Source organism: Hyperolius riggenbachi, chromosome 1 (genome assembly GCF_040937935.1).
Source record: "Hyperolius riggenbachi isolate aHypRig1 chromosome 1, aHypRig1.pri, whole genome shotgun sequence".
Lineage (NCBI taxonomy): Eukaryota > Metazoa > Chordata > Amphibia > Anura > Hyperoliidae > Hyperolius > Hyperolius riggenbachi.
The window spans coordinates 122,107,269-122,124,862 of NC_090646.1; the positions used below are offsets into that span (position 1 = coordinate 122,107,269).

A 17,594-nucleotide genomic window follows, 5' to 3' on the forward strand; every position below is an offset into this window, starting at 1 on the left:
TTCCAATTCTGACAAGATTTTGTCAGATATCAGCTGCTGTCAGTTACAACTAAATATACAAGGTAATGTGCATGTTTCCCTATGGCTCAAGTGGGTGATATAACAGTTTAACAGTGTGCTGACCAGGAAGCTGTTATGTGGTAATTGAAGAGCAGACTACATAGGAGGTAAGTATGACCTGTATATGTTTATTTTGACTTTTTATTTTCAGTTCAGGTTCTCTTTAAGCAATTCCAGCTACCTGGCTTGTCCTGCTGAACTTCTGCCTCTAATACTTTTAGCCATTGGCCCTGAACAAGCATGCAGCAAATCAGTTGTTTCCAACAATATTGTCAGAACTGACGGGATTAGCTGTATGCTTGTTTCTGGTGTTATTCAGACACTCATGCAGCCAAGTAAATCAACAGGGCTGCCAGGCAACTGGTATTGTTTAAAAGTAAACAAATATGGCAGCCTCCATATTTTTCTCAACTCGGGTTCACTTTAAACCCTCCATGGGATCCCTGTGTGTGAACACCCATACCTGATAATTCATGCCTTCTCTACGCTCAGACAGCACAAATCACTAAAAGAGAGGGGTTGGGAGTAATCCTGTGGAAGCTAACAAGTTCAGCTGTGACTGAACCGTTTCAGGCAGCAGTGCTCCAGTAAGCACAGTGAGGGGTCTTAAAGGACCACTATTGCATAAAAAGTAGGCAGTTAAAATCTGACAGAACCAACAAGTTTTGGGCCAGCCCTTCTCCTCATGGGGGATTCTCAGGGGTTTCTTTGTTTTCAACAACATTTCCTGAACAGCAGTCTAAATGCCAAAATAGTAAGATACCAGCCAGCCTCCCTTACTCACTATTTTGCAACTGCTGTTCAGGAAATGATGTTAAAAACAAAGAAAACCATGAGAATCCCCCCATGAAGAGATGGACTATCCCAAAACATGTCGGTTCTGTCAGATTTTAACTGCCTACTTTTTTCGCGATAGTGGTCCTTTAACTAATGTGGTCATGTTCTGATTGAGTAGGTGATCTGTGCTGCAGGATTTTCATATGGCTGGACAAGGCAGAAAATGCCTTGCTCAGGGTAGGAAATAGCATCTGTCCTGTTATCACTTCTCTTTCAGGAAAGAGTCACTTTAAAAATAGAGATTCAGATCATTATAAATCACTATTTGTAAATCAAGTTCTTTTTGGAAGTGGACTATCTGTGCCAAAAATGGAATTATCTAGGCAAAGGATCATCTCCAATAAATTTTACAAACAAGCTTTCTTACCGCTCCACATACCGATTCCCTAGCATCCCTGCAAGGAACGTAAGAGGTCAGGACGGTGGTAAGGATGAAGGGAGAAAGTACTATAAAAACAAAGAATGGACACAGCGGGACACCTAGAAGCATTTATTGAATGCAAAACAAAAAAAAACTGGAAAAAAAACAAACAAAAAAACTTAAATATGACCATGTGTACATACAAGGTGCATAGGCTGCACTGGGCACACTTAGGTGTCCACTATTCCACTGACAAAATGCAGGGTGCACACCTACCGACCTAAAATAAAACCAGTAAAAATTATTCAGAGACAAATGACAGAGAGACGTGGACTTCAGAACAGCAAAACATCTAAAAATCCAAGCGCCAGCATTTCTGAGTTCTCTTTATAAAGCTGCCTACCTCATCTACTCCTGGGGGGAAAAAAATTGTTTTTACATCATTAAAAATCTGGCAACCAACATTATAAAATCAGAATGCCGCACTGTCTTGCTATTCCGTACAATATGAGTTTTTGAGTAAAAGGCGTGTAGGATAGTGATATATGTTTTAAAAAAGAAAACACAAACATGAATATGTACACATGTCCTATATTGTATTAGCTCAGAAAAGAACAGTTGAAGTTGCTTTGTGAAATGTCTGGTTTTCAAACCAAAATAATTTTTTATCTCCCCCCATTTGCAGAGGGAAAAAAATAAAAATAGAACGATAGGAGATTGATAAATTCAAATTATGGGGCTAAGAAAAAAAACTGTACAGTTCGTTCTACTTAAAAAAGTAGACTTGCAGCACAATTTTACATAAGACAATTACCGATAGATGTAATGCAACATTCCTTCCACAAGCTATATTCTTCCCTTGTCCCTGGCAAATCTGCCTCTATGTACACCAGCGCCACCCGCTGGAAGACCTGCTTGGTAGGAGTCCATGTGCATGAGGGGAAATGATGAGATCTAAACTGGCTGCAGAAATCTCATCACGTTACAGTAGCTTCCATCACTGGTCTCAATGGTCAGAAACCCGTAAATAGGTTGTTGTCATGGATACCCGCTAAACACGGTGCATAATGTGGTCAAGGCGTAAGCTCATTGCTCAGTCAGTACAACCAGAGGGCGGTTTCCTTATGTCCAAATAAAACCGTATTGTGAAGAATTTGGTAACTGAGATTACAACAAGTTTTCGTGGAGCACATTTTTTTTTCCATTTTGAATATTTGTGATAAAAGTAGAAAGTAGTTGACATTTGAGCAAGTTCATCTTCAGAATATAAAAATGGAATAAGTCTTGAAAGGTGAAGCATGCCTGCTGACAGACGCTCACGGCCGTCTCTTGTGCGATACTTTTCTTTTTACCTGGGAAAATGCAAGCCATACTGTTAGTCCCTCAAAAGCAAATAAGTGTAAACAGTGTAAAATGATCAAAATACCAATATTACTAATTCCATGGTGGCATTACAAAGCAATCAGGACACTGCACCTCTCAAAGCCATCTACAAAGAGCAGCAAAATACGCAGTTAAAATGTATACACAAAGCAGTATAAATTAATTTCCAAACTGTGACTGGTCTGTTTCCCTGGAGTTCAGAATTAAGACAGGACGACAAGCGGCGTATGTGACATCACGCAGCAGGCGGGGGAGTGACGCAAACAATGAAACTGGCGTCACTGGGGTGGAGTAGATCTGCCCAGCGGATCGCTCATGGGTTGGGGGTAGCTGACTGCCATACATACACATGCATGATTATCAGCTAAGGCAGTTGTTATTGACTGCCTCAGCCGACTTAAGTCAGACGCGTGTACAAAACTTTAGTGTCAATGACTTTGGCCCCAACGCACTACAGCAGTAATCTAGGTTTAAGTGTAGAAAAGGGTGGAAATAACTAAATACCTTAAAGAAAAAAGCAGCAGTCACATGTCTCTGAGGAAGCAAGCGTGTGGGCTTGTGAAACGGCTGTTAGACCAGCCCTATGCACATGTATCTGTCTTTGTGTGGGATGAAATAAACGTGGAATTTGCAGTTTACTGGTGCCCGGATTCTACTTCTCTACTGTTCTAGATGTATTTACTGCTGGCTATCTGGAGGCACAGTTAAGCTTTGACCACTGACCGCCACAAAGGTTGCCATTCACCAACTAGTGCCGCCTCCTCCTCTTCTCTACTGACTGACATGACAGCTGACATGTCTTGGCAGACTATGCAGCCTTTGCCACCGCATTGCATGGGTTTCTATGGGAGTATTGAACGGCAGATCGGTTACACACCTCTCCCATGCCATGATTGGGCGGAGTAATGATCAGCAGCTCAGCCATTCTTCCTTTCTCAAAAGGCATCAAAGCTCAGCAGTAATTTACACACCATAGCCACACATTCCTTGCACTAAGGCCCCCTGCACACTGCAAATCCGATTTGCGATTCCAATCGCGTGTAAGTCCTCTTGCACACTACATGCGATTCCGATTTTTAATCGGTACTGCATGTGGCGTTTTTTTTCCTGGGTTTTTCTTTTGATAGCATCCAGGGAAAAATCGGAATAGCAAATCGGATTTGCAGTGTGCAGGGGGCTTAAAATGGATTAAAAAACGCAAATCGTAATCACATGTAGTGTGCAAGAGGCCTAAAGGTATTTTCCAGCATTCCTATTCATTTAAACCTATATTGCTGCAGGGGGAGGAAGCAATTACACTACTAAATTGGTGCCTGGATAGAGTGTTTTAAAGTCCCTTTGAATTTGTACTTTAAGGTCTCTCACAATGAGCTTTCATTGGTTTGATGTATTGTTAACAGAAAAGTCCTCAATTGTTGTTTTGCTTATTTTAATATATTTAGGGCATCTATTAGATTTTGCATAAAAAACAGGCCCCCATATACTCCACAGAATAGGACCAGTTGATGATTGCACTATGTAAAATTGCCAGTTTAATATCAGTGGACACACTAAAATAAAATTGAGGAGCTGGTCTTTCCAAGGCAGAAGCAAAAAGAAAAAAAATCAGGGGTCCAATTCACGGATGACAAAGACCCAAAACAACTCCCAAGAATAAAAAGATGCTGTTGTGTCAAAAATAAAAGTCAGTCCTGGAATATGAATTGTGAGCATGTGAAAAACTGTAGCTTTTTTCTTTCTAACAGTAGTGGATCAACTACACATGAACAGCTGGATTAGTGATGACTAATTTAACACTGACCTGGTTGTCTTATCTCACTGCTATTTTCTGTGGTACAGGGTTAGTACTGTGCCTGTTTCTATTTCCACCACTTAGCTTCCATTTACGATATTATTGCTAGGCTATCGCTAGACAGCAACGCCTAGGGTTGTTACCCATGCAGAGCTAGGACTAATGGAAGTAGCAGAGCCATAATCCTAGCTGATGTGCAATCCAGCCCCTGGCAGTGAAAGGGGGAAGTAGGTGAAACAACAAACTACAGAAAGTAGTGGGACTGGGGCTGTAAGATATTGTAAGACACCACTGAAGTAGGAGCATTAAAAGGGTGACAAATGTAATGGAGGCAAGTACTGTACCCGTGGGCACCTGTCATAAAACGGACAGAATAGGAGCTAAATATGTACACATGGAAAAACTATACGGCAAAAACATGTTTAGCCCCATCTTATAAATGACACCCACTGTCTAAGATAAAATAACCTTTTACCTTATTTTTACCATTACATTTGATTATTAAAATGACCAAAAATATACATGTATTTATAAATCAAATATCATTATACACTGTACCAGCAGCATTATATAAAGCCTCATTCACAAGCTCAGTTGACATCTCCCTTAACCTCCTTGGCGGTAACCCCGTGTGTGACACGGGGTAAGCCGCCGGAGGGTGCCGCTCAGGCCCTGCTGGGCCGATTTACATAATTTTTTTTTGCTGGACGCAGCTAGCACTTTGCTAGCTGCGCCAGCACCCCGATCGCTGCCGCCGCGCGCCCCCCCCCAGACCCCTGCGCTGCCTGGCCAATCAGTGCCAGGCAGCGCCAAGGGGTGGATCGGGTCTCCCAATGACGTCCCGACGTCGCTGACGTCATTCCGCCCCGTCGCCATGGCGACGGGGGAAGCCCTCCAGGAAATCCCGTTCTTTGAACGGGATTTCCTGATCGCCTATCGCCGGAGGCGATCGGCGGGGCTGGGGGGATGCCGCTGAGCAGCGGCTATCATGTAGCGAGCCCTGGGCTCGCTACATGATTTAAAAAAAAAAAATTAAAAAAAAACTGCTGCGCTGCCCCCTGGCGGTATTTTTCATACCGCCAAGGGGGTTGAAGGACGCCTGAACAGAGGGATGAGGGATAAGGACACTGCCTTATTTATTTCTTAACAAACAATACCAGTTGCCAGGCTGTCCTGCTGATCCTCTGCCTTTAATACTTTTAGCCGTAGACCCCAGTTGCAAGCTGCATGTTTTGTTTTTAAGGACAAGTGAAGTGAGAAGAAAATGGAGGCTGCCATACTTCATTTCCTCCATATCACTCTGATCTATTACGCTGCAGTAGTGATTAAATAACACTAGAAACAAGCATGGAGCTATAATCTTGTCAGATCTGACAATGTCAGGAACACCTGATCTGCTGCATACTCAGGGTCTATGGCTTAAAGTATTAGAGGCAGAGGACAGGGGCGTAGCAATAGGGGGTGCAGAGGTAGCGACCGCATCGGGGCCCTTGGGCCAGAGGGGCCCCGAAGGTCCCTCCCTCAGGTCCTGTGCTCATAATAATCACTTCTTTAGATACTTTGATTAGTGGTAATCATTAACACACTGTTCCCCAACCCCTTCTTGCGCCTCTGACACTGTAGTTGCCATTGGCAGGTTTTGGTGCACCGTATCAATTGTCATGTAAAGAGTGCTTGGGGGGCCCCATGTAAAACTTGCATCGGGGCCCACAGCTCCTTAGCTACGCCACTGGCAGAGGATCAGCAGGACAGCCAGGCAACTGGTATTGTTTATATAAAAAAAAAAAAATATGGCAGCCCCCTGATCCCTCTCGTTAAGCTGGCCATACACTGGCCCGATTTGCCGCCGTTTCGATCACTGGGATCGAATCTGCTGCCAATCGTTTGCGCTACACGCCGAATTTCGATCCATTTCGTCCGATCCCGTCGATTGCTCCGTGCGGAAAATTACCGTCGATCGCCCGCGGGTAGGGAGCGCGTCGCTAGCGACGTTCGAGTGCCCGACGACCGACGCAATAGAGCGGCAATACATTACCTGCTCCGCTGGCGCGACTACCCCCGGTCACCGCTGCTCCGTGTCCGCGCTGGTCTCCGGCATGCTTCAGTTCCTCCTGCCCGGCAGGAAGAAGTAAAGCATGCTGGACCTGGAGACCAGAGCGGAGAAGACAGCGGAGACCTGGGGACTGGAGTTGAGCCGGCGGAGCAGGTAATATACCTCTCAGTTGGTGTACTTTAATAATTAATGAATATGGTAAAATTGTGGGGAATGAACACTGTAAATATACACTGTTTGGCCATAGCTGTGCAGAGTGTACTGTTCAATGGAAACAGAAGGGAGAGTCCAACAGGCAGCACACAAGTGAGCAGCATCTTATAAGTGATGAAGATAATGCATTTGCTTGATGTGGGATGGCTGTATGGATGCTGAATTCTCAGTTAAGACCATGCTGCACATGAGTCTCAACCAGGGACTATCAAGTGTGTGCAGGCGGCTTTAGTGCTGTGATAAATGGGATAACTAGCGCAACAATAAACACACACACCTCAACTCTCACCCATAGTGTATGCTTATTATTGGTAACAGACATGCCAAGTAGTGGCGTCATTACAGTTGGATGCATTACATTCTATAAACAATCTACAATGCTGCACCTGCATGTGACCTGTCTCTTCTAGCAGTGTTTCCTCTGTCTCCTGGCTGCTTTCACATGCACTAATCAAATCTGCTCCATTAGAAAGTTCTCCGGAGCTGCAATCTATCTCCAACAGAGAGTCTCCTTCACTGCCCAGGTCCATGCTGCTGGAAGAGTCGTAACATGAAATTACAAGGAAACATATTGCTTTACAGTACCCCAGCAGCAACACAAGCTTAAAGAGAGGGTCTTTACCCCCCAACCCCCCTCCCCCTCAAAATCCACAACTAACTTGGTCGTAGATTTTGCTGCTCATGGAGGCAGAGCTAATGGCTGTAGCTCTGCCTTCATGCGTGTCTATCAGCCGGCGGATCTCCGCCTCTCCCCGCCCCACTCAGTGAAGGAAGACTGAAAGGGGCGGGGAGAGGAGGCCATCAGCGCTGATAGACGCGCTGAGAGGCAGGGTTGCGGCCATTAGCCCTGCCTCAACAGGAAGCACTCCCCGGGCACTACGGAGGGGATTTGGGGGGTAAAGACCCCTCGTTCTGCCGCGGGAGAGCAGCGTTTTAGCAGGGGCAAACATGCCCATGTTGAATATGGGGTAAAAAGTGATTTTTAATAACGCTTCAGAGTCTCTTTAAAACGAATGACCTTTTTAAGTAGCTTGACGAAAGAGTCATCACCAGCCACTTCCAACTCCACAGACTGAAAGCAGCCGTCTTTCCAGAGAGTCTATCACACCCGCTAGCAGTAACAGCAAGAGGACTCAAGCCAAGCAGCAGATAGCCTGCGGATAACTTCTTTAACCACTTGAGGACCGTAGTCTTACAACCCCCTAGTGACCAGGCTATGTTTTTTACAATTTAGGCCACTGCAGCTTTAAAGCCTCGCTGCAGGGCTGTACAACTCAGCACACAAGTGATTCCCCCCACCCCCCCCCCTTTTCTGCCCACCAACAGAGCTTTCTGTTGGTGGGCTCTGATGGCTGCTGGGGTGTTGGTTTATTTATTTATTTTATACATTTTTATTTATTTTTATAAATTTTGCAATATTTTTAATGATTTTGTTTCTCACCCTCCCTCTCTCCGTCAGCCAATCCCAGTGATCAGCTCTCAGAGACTTCAGCCTATGAGAGCCGATCGCTCTCTGTGGCACACGGCTGTCCCAAGTACAGCGCAGCCATGGATTGCAGCGATGTACACTGTCAATTGACAGTGGTTTAGCCGTCTAACAGTCTCCTAGCGGCGATCGCCCACCGGGAGACAGATGATTCAAGCAGAGATGCGCTCGTGCGCGATCTCCTGCAAAACCCTGCCCCAGGACTTGATGCCAATTGGCGTTAGGCGGTCCTAGGGCTGCCGCCGCGTTCACGCCCATCAGGGCAACGCAGTAGTTAGGTAGTAAAAGCCTGATTCAAATGAGCTTTAACCCCTTAGCAGCCAAATAAATTAAAACCTTTTTTGGCTGCAGGGTTGAATTTCTCCTGCAGCTGGGAAGTACGCCTTCCCCAGCATGGCAGGGTTTGTGGAGACAGGGAGCTCCCATCCATACCGGTCCAAATGGCTAGATTGCTGCTACTTCTTCCTCCACAGCAGCGGCGATGTACACCCGGGCAGGTCTCCTTGGTTCCGATCACATGGTATGATACATGATCGGATGTGACCGGGACCCAGAAGACCTGCCAAGAGTTCAGAGCCACCGCTGGAGGAAGAAAAGAAGCCATCTGGAGCAGGTAAATATAGCCTCTTACTCCCAAGAGAGGCTGCCACTGCAAAAGCAGCTTCAAATTAGGCATCTCATTTGAAGCTGAGAGAGGTTAAACAGTTTCTCAATCAAGCTCTGTAAATTCAAATTAATTAATGGACATTACTTTTTAAAGGTTAGTACTGGATTATCCTGTTCACTAAAATATTGCACTTAATCCCTTTGTCTCTTTTCTGGTTTTGTCCTCGACGCTACGTGTAGCTTTCAGGATCGGCTATACTCAGCGTTTCCATGTCCTCCTACCGGGAACAAAACGCAACCCAAGAATCGGAAGGGAAGTGCAGCCAAAGGTTGCCAAATGCTTTTATTGGTCTTACCAGAAAAGCCTTTTACATCTTCTAAACTAGATGCCACCGCTGCTGCTGGTTCAGACACCCGTCTGACCCAGCCCTAATTTATCTGCACAGACTGCGCTCATATTTATAAAAGACCACATGCAGAACAACAACTTCAGCCAAATGGTTCAATTCACGCTTAAACAATGGACTTAGGTTCAGGCTATAGCTTGGTCGCTGGCTCCCATGACAGATTTTCATCACCTGGAGTGTCAGATTGTAATGATGGAACCTAACACGAGTACAAGTTTAAACAACACACCTGATTTATAATAATTCACAATTGGTACCTTGTAGGAGGGCAATTAAGAATAAAATATAACTTTGGCTTTTTCGTACGGACATTCACCGGCATGGATTCCCCACAATATTTGAAGGGATTATTTCCTGCCTTCCACGAATGGTTAACTATTCCATGGAGCGCTGATGTATGTAAGTGGAGCGCTGGAATCCGCGTTTTAGTGACTGTTCTTTACATTATGCGCTCCTATGGCCCTGATGCCTATTGGATGATGTGATGAGTGACAGGTTTAGTCACCAATGGAGGGCCAGTTTGTGGGCAGTGCAGAGAGAGGTGTAGCTACCGCCCCTCCCAGTATTCAGTGCAAGCCTTTCCCTCAGTATAAAAGGACAGCTTCAACGGGCAGCATCTGTTTGGCTGCTGCCTTGCTGCCATACTTACTGCTACTTTAATATGTGTACTATGTGATTCTGATAATTTCTTAATTATTTTAGCACTTTTTGCACTCTGGCACTTTAATACTATTTACTCCTGACGAAGTTTCTAATTAAATGAAACGAAACATGTAGGGTTTTTGGTGTGGGGTCTATAATAAAAACAATGGGAGATTGATAGGTTTGTCGTATGACTAATAACCATATACCTATCAACCCAAATGTGGTCACGTTGTTCACTATTAGTAGTATCTGTACTCCGTTCAATTTTAGCTTAATGAATTAAAAGTTATATTTTATTCTTAATTGCCCTCCTACAAGGTACCAATTGTGAATTACGAGTACAAGTTCTATGGAGAGCAGGGGTGGGGTGTTGTCCATTCTTCTCCTCGTTCCCATAATCACGCCTTGAAAAGTTTGGCTTTTGGCTGAAGTCAAATTTTCAGATGAGAAGAGTCAGTCAGCCTTGTTGTCATTTACCCTCCTATGACCCTCCTACTAAGGGACGTGAATGGGGCTAGGAAGAGGTGAGAACATCACAGCAAGCCTGCCCTTTCCTGTCTGAAAAACTTTGACCTGAAAGTCAAACTTTTTAAGGAATGATTACACGACCAGGGGAATGTGGAGAGGAACAGACAGAACAGAACTATTTGCTTACCCATGGCCCCCAACTGTTCCATTTTTAGAGGGACAATCCCTATATGGGAACCAAATCCCTCTGCCCCTCTTTCTTCTCCATTTGTCCCTCTTTCAGGACTCATGTACAGATCTATGTAAAAAATACAATACATTTAAAGTGCACCTGAACTCTGTACAGAACATGAGGAAAACACAGAGAATTGCACCTTGTGTGTATTTAGAAAGAAAGAGCATGTATAATCCCCCCTCATCTGTAAGTAATCACAAGTGTAATGTGATCTCAGCTGTGTCATCACAGAAATTTGGTAGTCTTGGCAGACTGAGCTAATATGTAAGCACAGGATATTAACCCTTCGTCTGTATCCATGAAAGCAGGAAGTAGACACTGCAGGAGTTCTGTAAGCTGTAACAAATAAATGTTTTCTTCTTTTAAGGTTATTATGCTTTTGCTTATCTTTCTATAGCAGAGTGTAAGTTCTGAGTTCAGGTCCACTTTAACTGACTTCTATAAACTGTATTCCCATCTTTTAAATTGGTATATTTCTATTTACAAATGTTAATATGAAGGAAAACTAACGATGATAGAAATAACAGTGTGGCTTGAATGATAAAGTTGTGTTTTTTGAAGAGGTGGGGGAGGGGGTGTTGATAAGAGTTTTGGCAGGGGTGTGTCTTAAAAGAGTAATCAGCCAAAATATGCTGCCCCATGATATACTTACCCGGGGTTTCCTCCAGCCCCTTGCAGCTGACATGTCCCTCGCAGCATCTCCACTCGCTGCCACCGGACCGAGGTTTCCGCCGGTGCAGAGGGTGAACTCGAGGTCATCCTTACTGCGTCTGCGCGAATGCCGCTGTCAATCAAGTCCACCTTGTCCAGCGCAGAACTACTGCAGACAATATGGACTTGATTGACAGCGGCGCTTGTGCAGACGCAGTAGAGGAGGTCGGCATCTGCACCGGCGGGGACCCCGAGCCGGCAGCTGCGAGGGACCTGTCGGCTGCAAGGGGCTGGAGGAAGCCCCAGATAAGTATATCATGAGGCAGCATATTTTGGCTGATAACTCCTTTAAAGGTGTAATTTTATTTCATCTCAAAAAGTTGAGAGGTATGGTTACATTAGGAAGGTTTGCCTCAGGTTAGGTGTGCTTTAGCCACAGTACTAGCACGTGCCTATCAGAATGAAGCGTCCTGACAATTATGTTGCCCAGTGCTGCCCCATAATATGCTGTGCCAAGGGAAATCCTTTGGCATTAGACTAACCAGCATAGCAAATGATTCACTAGAAGCTGCAAATACTGCAATATCTGCACCTTCCAGTTTCCACCTAAATGTCTTATTGTTGGCCACAGGGTGAAAGTCTGATCCTCTTTTGAGCCCCAACACCTACCCGTAATGGTTTTCCAACATTCTGAAGGCACCATTGTGCTTCCAATGCTCATCAGCCACATGCTTACTGTTCTGCCCAAGATTCATACATCGTTTCCAGAACTCAGGCTCTGTATAGTCACCCAAACAGAAGTTGCGATTCATTCTGATACAAAACAATGTCATTTACCTTTGTAAATCCATCTGTCTTTGTGCTGTCTTTTTGGATGCTTGTTCGTGTTTTGGTACTTTTGTGTTGCCTGCCTCTGTTCCTGCAGCGCTGTCCTGATTGGCTGCTGCCCTCTTGCGCCCTCTCCCTGATGGTTTGCTTGAGTCATCGTTTTTTGCTGCGCCACTCTGAGATGCAGACTTTGGAGGTCGTCCTCTTCTTGGCTTCGGTGCTGGTGCCTGAATGGCATCATCTGGTTTCTTCTCCTCTGAAACTTTGTCAATGTTTTCTGAGCCCAAAGAAGGTGCTGGCCTTTTCTTCCCTCGTTCTGAACCAAGGTTAGGGGTTGGCAACTGGTCTGCGTTCACCTCCTAAAATAAAGTGCCACAGAGATATAGTCTGATTTTCAACTTTACATTGAAAACTATAAAATTCTTCAAAGTGTTAGTCATAGTGTAACTGCAGTTAAAGAGATTGTTTAGTGAAATTTAATGTGGCTATTTACTTACTAGGGGTTCTGGCAGCCACCGTAAGTCCTCCTGGTTCTTCCCATCACTCCACGCTGCTCCATTCCTCCGCTGCCCCCCTTCAAAAGCTGGCAGTGTCGGGCAGTCGCCGGCTACTGCACATGCACGGCGCCGCACCTCCCTGATTAGCGTTATGCTCAGTAACAATTTTTACTTACTGTGCAAATGCAGAACGCTTCCGCCCAGGGGATCGCAATGGAGGAGGCGCGCAGCACAAGATGCATGTAGCTTTTGGAGGGGGACAAAATAAGGAGGGACCAGGCGGACTTCAGGGGGCTGGTAGAGGCCCCAGGTAAGTAACTGGCCACATTATCATTCACTTAACAATAAGTTGAGTGAAGGGTACCTTTAGGCCTCTTTCACATTGGGACGGTGCGTTTGATGCGACGTTAAAGTCGCACAACGCGCCCCTAACACAGCGCATGTAGGTTGTGAAATTGGACGTTATTTTGCACTGCGTTATGTGTCTCTTGGTGCGCTTTTTTCATTGCATACTGATGGAATGAAAACGGCGCATGCATTACATTTAAAAAAACTCCCAAAAAACCTTACTGAGCATGTGCAACACACAACGCAGCAAATGTATTGCTAAACACACAGCATGCAGCACTTTCTAAATATTGCTACACGTTACACACAACGCAATATGTGCACTGTGAATGTCGCACAGACTTTGTATTGCTGTGCGTTAGTCTGCGTTATAAAATTTTGTAATGTGCGACTTTAACATCGCACTGTGAAAGAGGCCTTAAGGACATCCAAGGTGATATGAGGAGATAGATGTATGTACAGTGCCAAGCACACAAAACTAGGCTGTGTTCCTTTTTTCTTTCTCTGCCTGAAAAAGTTAAAACATCAGGTATGCAAGTGACCGTTTCTGCCCAGGTCAGGACCGGGTCGGACATTAGCATAACCCTGTCTGATAAGTAATTACAGCCATAAAACACTTTCCTGTCAGTAAATAGCTTCTGAGAGCAGGAAAGAGATAAAAGGGGTCAATAATTCATAGATTTGAGCCCTGGCATACTTCAATGAAGGTGTCATTGGGCAGAGACAATGAAACCGTAAAAACTTAAAAACTAGATTTAAATATAAAAAAACTGTGGTATATCTAAAAAAAGTTATTTTTAGGAGACTGAGGATAGATACAATTGTTTTTCTCATCAGTTTATTTTCACCTCGGATGTTAAAAAAGGGCCCTGATTAATAAGTATAGCTACATTATTTATATTTCCCACATTTTTAAGAAACGGGCACAAATAATACAAGCTATTATACTGTGGTTAAACCAGCAGCTAACTAGCTACAATGTGTGCTGATTTTTGTGGGGAGGCGGTGAGAAACACATGGAGGCAAACAGATTTCCTTATGAACAATGCACATTGCCTGGCTGTCCTGCTGATCCTGTGCATCTGACAAGATTAGCAGCATGCTGGTTTCAGGTGTGTGATTCAGATACTACTGACCAGAAAGATTAGCAGAGAAGGCAACTGGTATTTAAAGGAAATAAAAATAGCAGCCTCCATATGCCTCTCCCCTCTGGTTCCTTTTAAATATTCTGGTTTTAGACTCTTATGAAGGGTAATTTATATTACTCTATATTGGAGGCTAATGTGAATCTGCTCCACAGAGCCTAGCCTACCTCACACCAAAGACCGGGTGACCAAAATCTACTGGCAAGCCCCTCCCCTATGCTTCAGAGGTTGTGGAGCCAGAGCTATACTTGCCTATATGTGGTGGAGCTGCCCAGTGGTCTCCACATTTTGGTCACAGATTAGTGCCGTTATGGCAACGGTTCTCCAGGTCCCATTCCCTAATGATCCTTCTGCACTACTGCTAGGTAACAAAATGAATAATATGAAACACCTGCTCACAGGACGCTTCAACATAAAACTAACAGCCAGGATCCAAAGGGTCATTATTTGCGAATGAATGATTGCTGTCATGGAGGATCGAATGCCACAATTTATCAAGAACTGAACTCTCTGGGTAGACTATGGGTTACACTACATGCTTTTCTTTGATCCATGTGTCAATATGCCTACTTTAGTAGGACTTTTAATGGCCTCTTATAGCTCCATTGGGGGCTTTTTTGGTTCACTGGTATCAGGGTATACTGGTTCTTGCTGTTGCTGACCCATTGTAGCTGAAATCACCTGTTGCGTTTATGTTATTGTTTTCCCAAGCTTTCTCTCTCCCCCCACCTTTGTTTTTCATTTGTTCTTCATATACAGTATATTCTTTGATCTCATTGGCCCTCTGCGAGGGGACAGACGGCAAATTTTATGGTTTGTACATTGTTACTTCAATACAAATTCTTTGAAACGAAATATTCTAGTTTTCAAGTATTCCCAAGCCCTTCTCCGCTTGTCCAAACTTGCGTAGATGCTATCAGTACGTCAGCAAACCCAGAATGCTAGTAAAAGTAATTTTAGTAAACAATGGGAGTGACATGCTTGTATTTTTTAAATAAAATTAAAATCTATAATTGTATAATATTACTGGCGCTTATGTGTGATTTCTCAAAAAAACAAATGAGAACACACACATAGCATTACACTGGGAAGTTCTTTTCAAATTGCTGGTGCTTAAAAACGCGCTCATAGTGTGAACCAACTCTAGCACTGTCTGCTTTGCTCTCTCCTCTCATGGGTTTTATGTAAAGTTGCTTCTTTTTATTAGGCAGGCTGCGAGCATTTCCCCACATAGGCCAACCCTAACATCATCAAGGTGGCAGAAAGTGATTATACTTTGCACACTTTTACTACATCAAGAAAGCAACAGAACTGGGTCAGCCTCCAGCAGAGAGAAGTGTGTTTAGAAAGCAAAGTCCTATTTGGCAGTAACACCTCGTACATCATTACATGGAGCCATATGGAGGAAAATAACCTAACATGTGGCAGTTATGCTAGTTCCATGTTCTGTAGAACAGTATATGTTTTCATCTCACAAAAAGCTGAAGGTTCTGTAGATGAGTAGAAAATAATAATAGGGAAAATGCCACTGTACCTTGGTCTTAACAGGATCAGCTTTAACAGGCGTTACTGTGATTCTGATTGGATTCTCTTCATTTTCACTCACTCCAGTTTCAGGTACTTCAGAGATTTGATCCCTGCAATAAAATAAAAAGCACATTGGAGAAAATCCATTTAAAGAGACACTGAAGCGGAAAAAAATTATGATATCATGAATTGGTTGTGTAGTAGGGGTAATTACTACAACATTGGTAGCAAAAAAATATTCTCATTTTTATTTTCAGTAATACAGCTTTTTTTTTTTTTTTTATAACATTGCATCATTCTCGAATACTTGCAGTTTACACATTAATCAGCATTCTAAAAAGTTTTTGCAGAACAGGCAGTGAACTTTTGACCTGTCCTGAACGGGTTTTCTGCAAAAGAAAAACACAATACAGTTGAGATAACCTAATCTTAAGTCAGAGCTCTCCACCACTTTCCTTTCAAAGTCACAGAGCTCAATGGCTATTTGCATAGATAACAACTTTCTTAACTCTTCCTGTATTGGAAACAAATATTAGACTTAAGGTCCGTACACACGCCGGACTGGAAGCAACGACGGGTCCGTCGTCACCTCCCGCTGGGTGGGTGTTCCAACGACAGTCCGGCGTGTTTACGCACTGTCGGCGGACTAATACGGCTGTGTCTGAGCGATCCGCCGGGCGGATCGCTCAGAAACAACCGTATCAGTCCGCCGACAGTGCGTACACATGCCGGACTGTCGTTGGAACACCCAGCGGGAGGTGACGACGGACCCGTCGTTGCCTCCAGTCCGGCGTGTGTACGGACCTTTACGTCTCTGCTCCTAATGCTTTATTTCTTAAGGGGCCCATACACCTAATGATTTTCCCGCCGATATACAGCAGATTCGATCATTGTGATCGAATCTGCTGTGAAATCGTTGCGCAAACGCTGACACAACAATCGATATCCGTCCGAAATCAATCGTTCCCGACAATTCCCGGCGAGCCGTCCGTGCAGAAGAATTTGCTCGATCGCTGGCGGGTCGGGAGTGCGTCGATAGCGGCGTTCGAATGCCCAACGACCAACGCTAGCGGCAATATATTACCTGCTCCACCGGCGCGAGTCCCCTGGTCTCCGCTGTCTTCTGCTCTGCTGGGATCAGGTAATGTATAGGGCCCTAGCTTCACAGATGGTGAATCGATTTCATGCTGAAATCGATTCACAATCTGTTTGCAGTAAAGGCAGCCATACGATCCCTCTCTGATCAAATTCAATCATAGAGGGATCTGTCTGTTGGTCGATCTGATGGCAAATCGACCAGTGTATGGCCACCTTTAGCTGTACTACACAACCAATTCATTATATCATATTTTTTTCCGCTTCAGTGTCTCTTTAAAGGGAAGGTCCAAGCAAAAAAAAAAAATGAGTTTTACTTACCTGGGGCTTCTACCAGCCCCATGTAGCCATCCTGTGCCCTCGTAGTCACTCACTGCTACTCCAGTCCCCCGCTGGCAGCTTTCTGATCTCGGAGGTCAGGGCCACATTGCATACATTTTTACGCATTCCAGCTAGTGCCGGAACAAAAATGTACGCGTTCCACCACTAACGCGTAAAAATGTATGCGTTAATGTTCCTGCACTAGCGGGAATGTGTAAAAATGTACGCAATTCGGCCCTGACCTCTGAGGTCAGAAAGCTCCCAGCGGGGGACTGGAGCAGCAGTGAGTGACTACGAGGGCACAGGATGGCTACATGGGGCTGGTAGAAGCCCCAGGTAAGTAAAACTCATTTTTTTTTTTTTGCTTGGACCTTCCCTTTAAAGGAGTTGTCAGGCATATTTTAATAAAATAAACTCTACTTACCGGGGGGGCTTCCTCCAGCCCCAAGCTCCCAGGACCTCCCTAGGCGCAGCTCTGCCCGCAGCAGTTTGCCGGAGCTCCGACCCGGTCCCCGGCGATGACGTTCTGTACTGCGCCTGCGCGATCGGCGCTGTCAACCACCGCCACATGGGCCGGAGCGGACCGCGCAGGCGCAGAACTACTACAGAACAGTCCGGTCCTGGGAGCTTGGGGCT

The 17,594-nt window shown here is 44.7% G+C and overlaps 1 protein-coding gene across 1 annotated transcript in view; it reads right to left on the minus strand.

The window, feature by feature from the left end:
* Positions 1–1,372: 1,372 nt before the first annotated feature.
* The window catches only part of PDS5A (PDS5 cohesin associated factor A), a 153,049-nt gene continuing 136,827 nt past the window's right edge, over positions 1,373–17,594 (minus strand). Inside the window, 4 exon segments of the mRNA XM_068278468.1 lie at positions 1,373–2,610; positions 7,086–7,233; positions 12,035–12,384; positions 15,550–15,652. Coding sequence (XP_068134569.1) covers positions 2,575–2,610; positions 7,086–7,233; positions 12,035–12,384; positions 15,550–15,652 — 637 coding nt within the window. The 3' untranslated portion in view covers positions 1,373–2,574.